At 38.0% G+C, this 15,251-nt stretch overlaps 1 protein-coding gene and 1 long non-coding RNA gene across 6 annotated transcripts in view; one reads left to right on the forward strand and one right to left on the reverse strand.

Annotated features, from left to right (window-relative positions):
* Positions 1–1,046: 1,046 nt before the first annotated feature.
* LOC127006061 (uncharacterized) lies at positions 1,047–13,604 on the forward strand. Of its 2 annotated transcripts, XR_007759043.1 has the most exons (4): positions 1,047–1,494; positions 2,868–3,118; positions 3,687–3,858; positions 13,459–13,604. It is a non-coding gene; the product is annotated as an uncharacterized LOC127006061 (long non-coding RNA). The 2 variants fall into 2 exon arrangements; XR_007759039.1 differs by having other exon boundaries at positions 1,047–3,118.
* LOC127005955 (claspin-like) overlaps positions 3,127–15,251 on the reverse strand; it is a 55,048-nt gene continuing 42,923 nt past the window's right edge. For 3 of the 4 annotated variants that reach the window (XM_050875416.1, XM_050875434.1, XM_050875425.1), the window contains exons 13-20: positions 13,443–13,671; positions 12,099–12,280; positions 9,127–9,220; positions 8,432–8,582; positions 8,155–8,273; positions 5,658–5,805; positions 4,246–4,410; positions 3,127–3,833 (exon numbers count right to left, since the gene is read on the reverse strand). In XM_050875416.1, coding sequence (XP_050731373.1) covers positions 3,552–3,833; positions 4,246–4,410; positions 5,658–5,805; positions 8,155–8,273; positions 8,432–8,582; positions 9,127–9,220; positions 12,099–12,280; positions 13,443–13,671 — 1,370 coding nt within the window. In that variant the 3' untranslated portion in view covers positions 3,127–3,551. The remainder of the gene's footprint in view (positions 3,834–4,245; positions 4,411–5,657; positions 5,806–8,154; positions 8,274–8,431; positions 8,583–9,126; positions 9,221–12,098; positions 12,281–13,442; positions 13,672–15,251) is intronic. The other variant, XM_050875442.1, reaches the window with a different exon arrangement.

The following is a 15,251-nucleotide window of genomic DNA, read 5'->3' on the forward strand; positions in this document are numbered from 1 at the left end:
ACCTCACACACACATATATATATATATATATATATATATATATATATATATATATATATATATATATATATACGTTTTCGCCTATGGCGCTGGTAGGCTTTCTTGTTGGGGCCTGATGGTCGGTCCAGCCCGTTGTGGCGCTGGCAAGTGTTTATAGTGGCGCTGCCTCGCTTGGCTCATGCCCCCCCGGAGTTTCTTCAATGACCCTCTCCTTTAGAGAGAGGATCTAAAGTCCGGGTTGATAGCATGTGGGTAGTTTATGACTGGAAAATCCCAGCTTGTGGCACCGGGCGGGGAGTGAACCCGCGTACGCGGCGCCGTCACGCGATCCACTCAACCACTGCCTTCACAGCGTCATATGAGGGCAGGTGTTGTTTGATTTATATTGGAAGGACTGATTTGTTGCTATACTGTATAATGTTTTTTTTATTGTATTCATAGTGGTAAATTTGATTATAAACTTGATCAATAGAGGAAAATTAAAATAATTTACTGTATAATTCACACATTCATCCTAGGTGTACAAATTACTTAATCAGCAGATATTTGAAATCAATGACATCAACTGCACTTGATAAACTGTCTCACGTCTGTATTTTTTTTTTTTACAGAAAAGGCAGTTCAAGGGCATGAAAAAAAAGAAAACAATAATGAAAAAAAAAGCCCACTACTTACTGCTCCTGAATAGAGTACAGCGGAGTGGCCAAAAAGAGAGGTCAATTTCGGGAGGAGAGGTGTCCCCCTCCTCTTGAAAGAGTTCAAGTCGTAGGCAGGAGGAAATACAGATGAAGGAGGATTGTTCCAGAGTTTACCAGCGTGAGGGATGAAAGAGTGAAGATGCTGGTTAACTCTTGCATAAGGGGTTTGGACAGTATAGTATACAGCTAGGTCAGGCACCAATTACTGAGAGGGGTTGGTTACATGTTTTTAGGGAGAGAAATGGTTGCGGAGTGGTGGAGATGTATTGATCACCAGAGATGATTTATTTATTTTTAATTTTTTTTTACAACAAAGGAGACAGCTCAAGGGCACACACACACAAAAAAAAAGGCCCGCTACTCGCTGCTCCTAAAAACAATCCAAGGAGGTGGCCGACAGAGGGGTCAGTTTTGGGAGAGGTGTCCTGATACCCTGCTCTTGAAAGAGTTCAAGTCGTAGGCAGGAGGAAATACAGATAAAGGAAGATTGTTCCAAAGTTTACCAGCGTGAGGGATGAAAGAGTGCAGATGCTGGTTAAGGGATTTGGACAGTAAAGGGATGAGCATGAGAAGAAAGTCGTGTGCAGCGTGGCCGCGGGAGGGGGGAGACATGCAGTTAGCAAGTTCAGAAGAGCACGCAGCGTGAAAATAACGATAGAAGATTGAGAGGCAACATGGCGGTGGAATTTAAGAGGTAGAAGACTATCAGTAAGAGGAGGAGAGCTGATGAGACGAAGAGCTCCACTCTCCAATAGAGCTTGTTCCTCATAGGCCACCGACACAGCCGCACTTTAAGGTGAGTCTTACTATAGTTATATTGTGATAACACCATTAATACCCACAACTGTTTCATTACTACTGACTGTGGGAGTGATGCAGAATTACCCTTTCATGCACCATGACGCGATTCGCGTCAAAACGGAATCGTCTACATGTGAGCTTTAGACTGTAATCCCGTCAAAAACTTTAAAAAATTCGCCATAAATAATCTTTCAGAATCGCGTCAAATTTTTTCGCGTTTAAGATCCAAGCTAGACCTATAAAATAAACGAATTGTCAACTCTTTCGTGCCGTTGTATTTGAAGTATTAAATTATTGCCCGAGGCTTTGTTGCCTCTCAGCAGGCAGCCTGTGAGTGCGAACTGTCGTCCCTTTAATAAATTGTCCTGTCCAGAGCCTTGTAAGCCTAGATTACACTTGTCAGACGAAATTGGTGAAATGTATTCTTACTTCTGATGTAAAGTGATCGTGCCGTGATACAATATTTTGTTTTATATTTGCAGGGACCAGTAACTGTTTATATTAGAAAATATCGCTTAAAAATTATCAAGTGAAGAGATTTTGAGACCCATTTGTACAGAGCATGATGATGATTTTCATGAAAGTGATAAAAAAAAAAAAAACTCCAGCAGTGTTAGGGAGAGGCTTAGTGGTATTTATTATGATTATTATTGCATCTGGCGAAGTTCTTCCAGACAGCAAATAGGTGCACTAATAGTCATGTTTGTTAATATTATCAAAACTCTATTCCAGACAAAATAGACTTCTATTCTGACTGCCTTGAGCTGCCTGTTGTGTTTTGTTTGCTGCCCTTGAGCTGTTTCTTCTACTGGAGAGAACAGAATAGATAGAAAAATATAGTTTTCCTCCATTTTCTCAAGAACTACTAGTCATATGAAAATTCCAATGATAACGTTGGAATCCTCATAAAAATCCCTTTATTAGCATATAAATCATAAAAAGTCGGCTCAGGAAGTTTCGAGCTACAAGGTGGTGAATGTATGCATTTCTTATTTATCTTTAATCAATGTTTTTTTTTGGAGTTGGTAAACTTCGCTATTTATTTGCATCTCTTGATATTTTTTTCTTTCACAAGGCAGAATAATCTCTTCCAAAACCAATGATATATAATATTATTATACATATCATTGGATTTGGAATTCTGGCATTATTATTAATAATGCCAGGAAAAAAAAAACTCGTGGGTGAAATTGATAACATGAAAAAAAAAAATTTGCTGCAGTCAGGTCATTCTGCGAGAACCCCTAGGAAGCCCCAGATGGATGTCGCAGTGAAAAGAGAAACTTACTAAACTTTTGGTGCGTGAAAGGGTTAAGAAGCTGCCATGGGAGCACCATTACAATTGTATCATATTCCATTTTTTTACAGAAAAAGATGACTACTGACAATTAACCCCTTGGATGCAGATTTCCTACAAGACATCACCAAGCTACAGGAGTGCTACAATTCACTGAAGAAAAATGTAGTCATGCACCTTGGGAGGGGAAATCCAGCATACCAATACCACATGGGAAACACTCCACTATCCACCACAGAGGCAGAGAAAGACCTGGGAATTTATGTTACCAGGCTACCAGTAAAGGCGAAATCTGTGCCAATCGCAGCAGACAGATTAAAAAGTGGGACAAACCATTTTTTTTTAATTCAGTGGATATTTTATTTGCTAATACCTTCAAGGTTAAGAACAAAGTTTAAAATAAATACCTTTTGACACAGTTTCTTCATATTTAATTGCAAAATAAAACTCCCATTAAAATTCTTGCTCACAAAACTCAGAACTTCCACAGTTCATGTATATTAATGGCAGGCATTCATTCATAGCTTACTAATCATTCATTGCACTTGTGACTTAACACAACCCTTATAAAACCATATTCCTTTCACACTTTACTCATGTCTTCTCTTATCATGGTTCACAGAAAAGGATTCCAAGCTATAGATTTTAAATCATCAGTGTAGGCACAATATACAAACTTTAATAATTTTTTTGCTAATTTTTCAATATATACAAATAAATTATCTCATGTAACTATGCTGTACATAGTAATAAAACTATAAATATTTGAATATAACTGATGACAACCGATTGTTACCACTGCCTTTAGAAGACAGATCCACTTTTGCCTTTTTGGTAATGGGCAAGCTGTGTCTCTTTTGAAGGGTGACTTCAACCTTTTCTACTTCCAGTTTCTCTTCCTGTACTTCGTCTGCTGAAAGCTGCTGGAAAACAAAGTTGCCCCTTTGCTTGGCACCTCCCACAACATCCCTCTGGTCCTTTGTGAACTCAGCTATGCGAGCCAATGTTGACTTGTCCCGGCTCAGGAAGGACCCCCTCTGTTTTGAGAAAATATCAAGGAAAGTAAGTATAATTTTATTTGTTGGCATGATGATAGGTGTATCAAAGCATCTACCTTCAAATGGGCTTCACATTAACTTTATATATATATTAACTTTATTCTCTCTCTCTCTCTCTCTCTCTCTCTCTCTCTCAGACAGACCACCAAGTCTGGACCATGGGGTCTGTGTGGTCTGATTTTCTATGTAAATCTATGTAAATCTATGTAAATCTCTCTCTCTCTCTCTCTCATCCAGCCGCTTTTGCAGTAAGTGGGCCTCAACCACACACGCATAATATGCTGATCAACAAAAGAAACTATCATTAAAATTAAGTGTGGGGTCGTTTAAGGATAATTCTTGATGTAAAGGAATAACTCATCCACTTCTACCTAAATGAGCAAATACATACCTTTGGTTGTAACTTGAAGGAAAAGCTGGGCTTCATCCTAGTTGTTTGAGGAACTGCAGGAGCAAGAGGTGATGGCTTCCTGTTCTCCAAATCTCTTTTCATCAGATTTTGTGCTTTTCCCCAGCTGTTTACTTCAAAAGACTCTGCTTCTAAGTCTACCATCTGCTGAATAAAATATAACCTATAGTCAGTTCACCTGAGTCTGGGGCGAGTAATATCGTTCGCTGGCAACCTGCAGCCACACGGCATGTCCGATTTCGTGGATACGGTGTGCTAGCCTATGCATAGTTAACAGTCATCAGTATCAATAATATGCAAGCAGCAATAACAAATACCATTAATTATAGTTGATTTTGAGATAAAAAATATTAGTAATGTCGCAAATAGCTGCTTTACTAATATAAAGCCTGCTAATTTCCTCAGTGGTGGACAGCTTCAAGGCTGTCTGCATAATATTGACACTGACAATTGTTTACTATGCATAGGCTAGCATACAGTATCCATGAAATCGGACATGCCATGTGGCTGCAGGTTGCCAGCAAACGATTTTCCTCACCTCAGACTTGGGTGAACCGACTATAGTAAGTCCTTTAACTCTCCTGTACATCCAGTGTGGCATCCATAAGATAAGCAGAATATTAAATAGAACTACTTAATCAAAACACACAAAGGAAACAAACAACACCCTCCCACTGCCTTTGCACCCCGCCCCCCTTTTTTTCCCCAATCAACTCTACGAGTAAGACCTCATTTTTGGCATTCCACCAAAAGCCCGTACTAATTCATACCACACTGAGCTGCAGTGCCTGCCAGTGACAGCTCGAGTAGAATTTAAGTTGTCATGACTTTTAAAGGCCTCAAGTTTGGTGAGCCTAGGTATCTTGCTGACCTCTTAACCCGGTAGCAGTGATAGGCCAAATTTGTGGCTTTACCAAGTACCAGCGACGGGCCAAATTCTTGCTTTGACATGAACCCCCCAAAATAGAGGATATATAAACTGATCACAAATGCATTGATACATATAATGTAATGGTTTGCATAAGTGATGATTTTTCTCATTAATTCGCATAGAGGGGCTCTTAAGAAACATGATTCCCGCAGTTACCGGGTTAAATCAGTACCCCCTGAGGTAATTCATGATCCTTTGCATCTTGATAAGCCAGTTGCTGTCCTGCAATCATCTTTCTCAAAGAGGTCATTTTCTTATAGGGCTGTAAGGCTGTAATGGGGGGCGGGACCATGCATACAGACTGCCACTCTCCATGAGGCAGTTAAACTCTACTGAAACCTTCAAAAGGCAACCTAACGCCTTTCTTTTTGTGAGAAACTATAATTTTGAGAGGGTGTTGTCATGGATGAATACAGTTCATTTTTTTCACATTTTGTTATTAGTGGAAAGTCCACCACCATACCTTGGCTCTCTGCTCTTCCAAGAATTTTTCTCTTTCAATCTTCTGCTTCCTCCATTGACTATCTTCCATGTTATCATCACTCCCTTCATCATCATCAGATAATCTCTTTCTTTCATCCTCTTCAATGTTTTTGTCTAAATTCTTCCACCTAGAATAAATATTTCATAATTCAATTTTCTAAAACTAAGAGATTGCACATAAAAATATGATTCTAATATCTCACAAATAACCATCGACAAATTAAACTAGGCATGATAATGTATTGGAAGTTACATAATCAATTATAAAACTCCAATACAAAAACTTATTGTCAGTCATGCACCCTAATGCACTGGATCTTTAATACAGGTTGTATAATGCCAGTATTTAAAACAGTAAATCAAATAAAAAAAATTCCCATTAGATAAAAATGGCACTTAAAACACCATAATACCGAAAATTACTTACTAATGCACATAAAAAATATAAAATGGGTTATGAAAATTGGAACATGACCAGAAGCATTTGGTAAGCTGGTACTTGTAAACAACTGACATCCTGGATGAGCAGCAGTAACTCAGCAGCTTCTTCCATTTTCATCAACAATTCACTTACTTCTCTCCATCATTCCTCAGGGTCCCCTTAACCACAGGATGTAGAATCTGGGTCACAGTGTACTATTTCTCATAAAATAACATGAACATTAAATGGCATAACTGTTTATGTAAACACTCTACATGCACCACCTACAGCCACCAAGGCCAACCAAATTTCAGATGCTGGGATTCCAAAAATAAAAAAAATGAGAGATGACGATTTAAATCGGTAAATGAGCTGTTCAGAATAGAAAAGATGAACTCACCACAAAAAGAAAATGGGATTTTAGGTACCACCTAAGCATGCTCCTTTCTTCTCTGCCAAGAGATGGTAAGTTTGCCTCTTTGTTAGTGAAAAGAGCAGGTAAGGAAGGCAAGTCAAACCTGACTTCCCTGGCCCTGGCACAGGGTAACGCCAGGCGAGTTCACCTATTCTATTCTCAACACTTCATAAAAGAATGAAAAAGAGAAAGTCCAAGAAGATAAAATGGTACAGTACACTAGAAAAATTATTACCTACTATTACAATAGAACTCTGAAATAAGTCTATTAGTTACCCCATATCTGCAGTAGTGATAAGCAATATGACCTTCAGGATGATAGCAGAAAAATATTAGCAAAAGGGAAAAAATTATACGCTGCCTTCATGGATTTAGAAAAAGCTTATGACAGAGTCGATTGGATTGCATTGTGGGATGTTTTAAAGATTTATGGTGTGGGAGGAAAACTGCTTAGTGCAATAAAGTCTTTCTATGAGGATGCATCCACATGTGTCAAAACTAGTGGAGAAACAAGTGAACAGTTTGAGATAAAAGTGGGCTTGAGGCAGGGGTGTGTCATGTCACCATGGTGGTTCAATATTTATATGGATGGTGTTATTAGAGAAATGAAGGGCAAAGTTGGGGAAGTTGGAGTAAAAATGTACTCTGAGGGAAGGAAGTGGGTGCTGAATTCAATCTTATTTACAGATGACAGCGCTCATTGCAGAAAATGAAAGTGACTTACAATATTTGGTCAGTGTTTTTGATTGTGTAAAAGGAGAGAGCTGAAAGTAAATGTTAACAAAAGTAAAGTGATGGTTTGTGAGTGGAGTAGAAGTGAGGGTGTGGATTTAGTATGCCCATATAGAGTGGGAATTGAATGTGAAAAAGAATGCAAAGTAATTTTGAATGGTGAAGAAATGGAGGAGGTTAATGAGTTTAAGTACCTTGGATCAGTTATGTGTAAGCATGGTGGTACAGAAGGCGAGACAAGAGAAAGGGCATTGCAAGGAAGAAAGGTGGTAGGGTCTTTGGGACGTATCATGAATGGCAGAAGAGTGAGCATGGAGGTAAAGAGGGATTTGAGAAAAACAGTAATAGTACCAACTCTTACATATACAAGCAAAACATGGGCCTAGAATGAAAGTCAGAGGTCTAGAGTGCAGGCAGTGGAAATGAGTTATTTGAGGAGTGCATGTGGTGTGAGTAGAATGGATGGAATGAGTAATGAAAGTGTGTATGACCGTTTTGGAATGTGTCACATGGGTGAAGGGAAGAAGTGTGGAGTGATGGAAGAAGTGAAGCGACAGACTTTAGTGGTTTGGCCACATGGAGCGAATGGAGGAGAGTAAGATGACTAAGAGGGTGTATGCGAGTGAGATAGAGGGAGGGAATGTTAGAGGACGACCTCCAGTGAAATGGAAAGATAGGGTGCAGGAGTATGTCAGGGAGAGGGGTGAAAGATCCTTGAGAAACTATGAGCAGGCAAGGAGGGAGAGTCTGGATATAGAGAGATGGAAACTCTTCTGCTGTGGCCATCCCCTGGTGGGAGCTCCTAGGAGCAGGTGTCAAAGATGAACAAATGAATGAATGAATGAGTGAAACATTTATATATTGTTGGGGGACATTAAAAAATTACCTTAAAAGAAAAGTTCAACTTACCTGAACTGTCTGCTGCGACCCTGACCGTGAAGTTCTCCATCTTCTAAGTACAGTTCTTGCAGGAGCCGGACTTCACGCTTGTCTGAATCTAGCAGACTCCTCAGATGAGCCTTTCCGACCTGGTAAAGAATATTAAAGTAAGTTACATTCTATACTCAAGTAAAAATAGAATAAGTAAATTACTGATTAGCAGTTAATATATTCTGCGGTAACTGTACTTTCACACGATTGAGATGAAATTAAAGTGCAAACGCTATGCTATGATACCACTTCTCACCTGATTCCTGAGTTCATTGCTGTCAAAATGTTCCAGGTCTCCTTCCTCTTCCTCCATGTCATCATCATCACTACGTTCCATTTCATCATCTGAATTTTCGTCTGAGCCAGACAACTCTGCTTCGTTTTCTAAAAAGTCTGCTCTTATACCACTGCAATAGGAAAAAAGTTTAAAATTAGAATTATATCAGCAGAACCAGCAGCTTATGACATTCCACTGCAGGACATAGGCCTCTCCCAGCATTTCCATTAACTTCTGTTTTTTGGCTTTAGTTTCCAATATCAATGTAAACACTCCATCTACTGAAATGTCTCAGCCTTCCCCTCCCTTTTTTTGTCAGTTAGTTCCCAGTCTGTCACTTTTTTTTTCCATCTGTTTTCCTCTCTCCTACACATTTGAACTGCCCATTGCCACTTCTTGAATTTGGATTAGAGAACCGACAAGAGTAGATGAAATACAAAGAAATCAATTCAAGAAGTGGCAATGGGCAGTTCAAAGGTTTAGGAGAGATGACAACAGATGGAAAAAAAAGTGACAAACTGGGAAATAACTGACAAAAAAAGGGGGGGGAGGCTGAGGAACAGATGGAACGTTTACATCAATATTGACAACTAAACCCACAAAACAGAAGTATATAAAGTTCAATGACTTTTCCTGCACCTGTATGCAAAACAAATTCCAGAAAGAGATCTTACCCTTTGGTTTGGTCTTTAAAGCCAGAAAACACTGTCATTGGCACTTCATTTTCCTCATCATCAAATGCTAAAGGTTGTTGAGCATCTTCATCATCTGCAAAAAATTGTAATTACAAATTATGTGGCATCGTGATGCAATAATAACTAAAGAGTGTGTGTGTGTGTGTGTGTGTGTGTGTGTATTTACCTATTTGTAGCATACAGGGCCTGAGCTAGGCTCGGATAGTCCTGTCTCCTTGTCTAGTTTTATCCAATCTTTCTTTCATTTGGTGGACACTCTTTGCCTCCACCACTTCCTCCTCCAAACTGTTCCACAAATCCACACTTCTATGAGGAAAGCGGTACTTCTTGTCTCTCAAGCACGTTCCCTTTCTCAGTTTCCTGTTGTCCTCTCAATCCGCTACTTTGCTCTCTCTCCATCAAGTCCTCTCAATCTACCTTATCCATACCACTCATCAACTTAAACAACATTATCAAGTCTCCCCTTTCTCTCCTCTGTTCCAAAGTTGGCAGGTTCATGCGTTCTAATCTTTCTTCATATGGCAGATGTTCAGGTACCATTTTTGTTGTAATTCTCTCAATCCTTTCAAGTTTCTTTACATCCTTTTTTTTGTGTGTGGGTACCATACCACTGCTGCATATTTTAACTTCGGTCTAATCACTGCCTTTATTATCTTTGTCATCATATCTATATCCATATAGTAGAATGCAAATCTAACATTTTGCAAGTTTATATGTATCACCAAATATCCTGTTTATGTGTTTTCTGGCATCAAAGAATCCTGAATTGTCACTCACAGGTCTTTTTCTTTAACCACCCTTTTGTCTCTTTCACCCATTTTATATTGTTTAAGGGGTCTATTTTTACCTTTCCCTTTCCTCAGTATGTGACATTTGTTTGCATTGAATTCCATTTCCCATTTGTTGCTCCACTCACATATGGCATTCAGATCCTCCTGCAACCCCATACAATCTTCCTCTATCCTTCTTTGTATCTTTGCATCATCAGCAAACAAGCTCTTTTTTTTTTCTCTAACTGGCATGTCGTTAATATAAATCAAGAACATTATCGGTGAGTACAGATCCCTGCGCCACTCCACTTGTCACTTCTCTTCATTCCGATTTTTCATCCCATACCACTGATCTCATTTCTCTTCCTGCCAGATACTCCCTCATCCAGTTTTTCATACTACCTCCCAGTCCTCCTCTATACTCTAATTTCCACAATAGTCTATTATGCGGCACTGTATCAAAAGCGTTTTTCAGGTCTAGGTATATACAATCCATCCATCCATCTTTCTTGTACTATATCTATTATTCTCGAGTAAAACAAATCAAATTTGTGACATGATTTTCCTTGCTTAAATCCAAACTGGCTGTCATTTATTAATTTTTCTCTTTCCAATGTTCAACCCATTTTTTTTTTTTTTAATTCTTTCACACACTTTACAGATTAAATTTGTGAGTGAGAATGGTCTATAATTTAATGGCTCATGTGTGTGTGTGTGTGTGTGTGTGTGTGTGTGTATTTACCTAGTTGCAGTTTTACAGGGCCTGAGCTTCCGCTCGTGTGGTCCCGTCTCCATATGTGTATTTGTCCAGCTTTTCCTTAAAGTTGTGCACACTCTTTGCCAATACTACATCCTCACTTAGTCTGTTCCAAACCTCTTAGGTTTCTTTGCGGGAAGCTATATTTCTTTGTCTCTCAAGCATCTTCCTTTTCTCAATTTTTTACTGTGTCCTCGTGTGTTGCTGGTGTTTCTTCCTTCTCTTAGTAGTAGCTCCTCATTGTCTACTTCTTCCATTTTATTCCATAATTTATAAATTTGTATTAGGTCTCCCTTTTCTCTTCTTTGTTCCAATGTTGGCATGTCCATTTCCTTTAACCTTTCTTCATATGACAATCCCTCCAATTCTGGAACCATTTTCATTGCCATCCTTTGTATTCCTTCTAGTTTTTTATGTGTTTCTTCTTATGGGGAGACCACATAGTTTTCGCATATTCCAATTTTGGTCTAATCATAGTGGATATAATCTTTTCATCATATCCTTATCCATGTAGTGGAATGCTATTCCTATATTTCTTACCATTTTATACGTATCACCGAATATCCTATTAACATGACTCTCAGACTGTTGATTATCTTGTATTGTCACTCCCAGATCTCTCTCTTCTTGAACTTTTAATATTTCTCCATCTCCCATTCTATATGTTCATTCTGGTCTCCCTTTACTTTTTCCCATTTCCTTTACATGACATTTCTTCACATTGAACTCCATCTCCCATTTCATACTCCAGACCCAAATCTTATTTAGGTCCTCTTGCAGAATTTCAATCTTTATTGTTTCTTATATGTCTCAGCAATTTTGCATCGTCTGCAAACAGGCTCGTGTAACTGCTTACTTTCTCCGGCATATCATTTATATATAGGTACTAGCAAAAGTATTGGTGCCAATACTGAACCTTGAGGCACTCCACTATTTACAACTCTCCATTCCGATTTCATGTCCTTCACCACTGTTCTCATCTCTCTTCCACTTAAGTAACTTTCCATCCAGTTTTTCATTTTCCCATTCAATCTTCCTCTATTTTCCAGCTTCCATAGGAGTCTTGCATTTGGAACTTTATCAAAAGCATTCTTCAGGTCCAAATACACACAATCTACCCATCCATCCCTCTCCTGTGTTATGTCTGTTACTCTTGAGTAAAAGCTCAGTGTGTGTGTGTGTGTGTGTGTGTGTGTGTGTGTCTGAAATATGTCTAAAATACAATTTCATTTATTAGAAATTATTAGTGTTGACTTATTCATGTTTTACAATAAATAGGGTATGCTGAAAACCTCTTTTCAACAGTACTAAATATTTATGTGTTAAATTCAATTTAGGCTGCATTGTTTTCTGAAGTAGTTGCTGAAAATCACAGTGAATTTCAACAATGCACATGGCCAATATAATCTTGTAATGTGACCTACCTGAAAATTCTAAAACTCTTTTTCGCTTCAGTCTTCTTACACTTTTATTCTTCACATCCACCGAGTCCTCTTCATCAGAAGAATAAATAACCATTTGGGGTGAATCTTCTCTCTTATCTTTATCCTTTTTTGTCATCCTGGCTTCTTTTGCTTCTGATTGTGATTCTGCCTGGCTGTCAGACCTAATAATAAAAAAAGGAAACTGTTAACTGCTTGAATATATATACTTAACTTACTCCAAAGCATTTGGGAATATTAGACTAAAAAGATAAGGCATTTCAGCCTCATTATAACTCCAATCATTCCCTCAAGCAGGATAGTCATGAACTAAATATATAATTATTGCATTGATAGGTGTCAATAATCTCATAAATGTATATTTACTAGAGAGATTTATGATATTTTTTTGGCATATTCAAATTGACTGAGTTCAAGTAACTTCATAAACTTTCACTGGAGCTGTTGTAAGTGGGCGGCCCACATGCATTAGGACTGGATGGTGTCCCAAATCACCACAATGCTACCTGAGAAGCCCCTGGCCCAGGGGGCCAACCCACAAGGTCCTCTTCACCTATTGTCAGCATTACTTCTTTTTTTATTTCATATTTTGACAATAGTTGTTGAACTGAATAGGTTAGCACACTTGCCCCACAACCAAGACGTCCCGGGTTAGATTCCCTGGCAGAGTGGAAATGGATGTGCAGTCTCCTTTAATCTGTGCCCCTGGTCCACCCAGAAGTCAGTCGTAGGGGTTGTCTCCTGCCTCCAGGGTGTGTGTGTGTTAGGTTTCAGGCATATCCAAAGACTTGTCACTAGAGCTCCAAAGCTCATTTGGGATGGTGTGACTGACACGTGTCTCAGACAGTGGTTGCTGGCTGTTGCCATTTAGTTTGTTCGTGAACAAAGACTTAGTTCAAACACTAGTGTATTTTTCATTCAAAAATAGTGTTCATGAACCGATTTGTTAAAAAAAAGAGCTGTTCAATAACCGAGGCTTGTCAGTATATATATATAATATATATATATATATATATATATATAATATATATATATATATATATATATAATATATATATATATATATATATATAATATATATATATATATATATATTATATATATATATATATATATATATATAAATATATATATATATATATATATAGTATATATATATCTATATATATATATATTATATATATATATATATGGCAAGGGCCAGGACCAAATTGTATTTTCTCCATAGGTTTAGGTATTCCTATGACACAGTTTCCTATGGTGCGGCCGTTGCTCAGAACCAATTAACCGTTATACGCGACTCGACACACTATAAAGGGGCCTTACATTGTAAATTTTGCAGTACACAGCCCAAGAAGCTCATCATCATCAGGCTCGTCTTGAGAGAGGGGAAGCATTGCAGGGCCACCTGGAGTAGTCTTCAGTGGGCTGGACTGAGCCGCCTTGGGACCGGCAAAACGACCCGTGCACAAGCCAAGCAGATCGCTCATTTCCTGGGTAGGGCTGACATGGTCCTCACACAGATCTGTCATCTGACTACTATCTGCTGCTTGGACTGTTGAGATAAGTACAAAACTGTTTAGTATAATGAAATACATGCACAATTTGGAGTTCCTTTTTCTATTATAACCCTCCTTTACCTCACTAGGCAAGTATACATCTTCAGCATCAAGAAATATGAATAAGCACAGTCTGGGGTATCTTCAGACACATGATAACCAGCAACTTATGATATAAATCAACAAAGAATGACCTCACTCTGTTGTATAGACAGTCTCATTAGTGAGGAAGAATACATGAATTTTGAGTCAAAACCTATAGTACCTGTTAAGGGTTTTGTTGGGTTAGGTTTGGTTAACTTTAGGGTATCATCAAACATATGATACCCAGCAAATTATGGTATAAATCAACAAAGAATAACCACACATTGTTGTATAGAAGGTCTCATTAGTAAGAAGCATATATAGATTTTCTGAGTTAAGACCTAAGCTACAGTAACTGAGATTATGTTAGGTTAAATTGGGTTAGGTTTAGCATATCTTCAAACACATGATGGCCAGTACCTTATGGTATATATCAACAAAGAATGACCTCACTTTGTTGCATAGAAAGTCTCATTAGTAAGGAAGAATATATGAATTTTCTGAGTCAAGACCTATAGTAACTGTTAGGGGTTTTGTTAGGTTAGGTTAGGTTAGGTTAAGTTTAGGGAATCTTCAAACACATGATAGCCAGCAACTTATGGTATAAATTAACAAAGAATGGCCTCACTTTGCTGTATAGAAAGTCTCATTAGTAAGGAAACATTTGTGAATTTTCTGAGTCAAGTCGTATAGTAAATGTTTGGGGTTTTGTTAGGTTAGGTTAAGTTTAGGGTATCTTAAAACACATGATAGTCAGCACCTTATGGTACAAATTAACAAAGAATAACTTCACTTTGTTGTATAAAAAGTCTCGTTAGTAAGGAAGCATATAGGAATTTTCTGAGCCAAGTAACTGTTTGGGGTTTTGGTAGGTTAGGTTAAGTTAAGGTATCTTCAGACACATGATAGCCAGCAACTTATGGGGTAAATCAAGAAAGAATGACCTCACTCTGCAGTCTGTAGTATAGAAAGTCTCATTAGTGAGGAAGCATGTATGAATTTTCTGAGTCAAGACCTATAGTAACTGTTAAGAGTTTTGTTAGGTTAAGTTAAGTTTAGGGAATCTTCAAACACATGATGACCAGCAACTTTGGGTATAAATTAACAAGAGTCTCATTAGTAAGGGAGCATATATGAATTTTCTGAGTCAAGAGCAATAGTTACTGTTTGGGATTTTGGTAGGTTAGGTTAGGTTAAGTTTAGGGTATCTTCAAATACATGATAGACAACAAATTATGGTATAATTATAAAAAAAATGGCCTCACTTTGTTGTACAGAAAGTCTCATCAGTAAGGAAAAATAATGATTTTTCTGAGTCAAGATGTATAGTAATTGTTCGGGGTTTTGTTATGTTAGGTTAGGTTAAGTTTTGGGTTTCTTCAAACACATGATAGCAAGCACCTTATGGTATAAATCAACAAAGAATGATCTCACTTTGTTGTATTGAAAGTCTCATTAGTAAGGAAGCATATATGAATTTTCTGAGTCAAGG

This window comes from Eriocheir sinensis, chromosome 3, assembly GCF_024679095.1.
Source record: "Eriocheir sinensis breed Jianghai 21 chromosome 3, ASM2467909v1, whole genome shotgun sequence".
NCBI classification, from domain to species: domain Eukaryota; kingdom Metazoa; phylum Arthropoda; class Malacostraca; order Decapoda; family Varunidae; genus Eriocheir; species Eriocheir sinensis.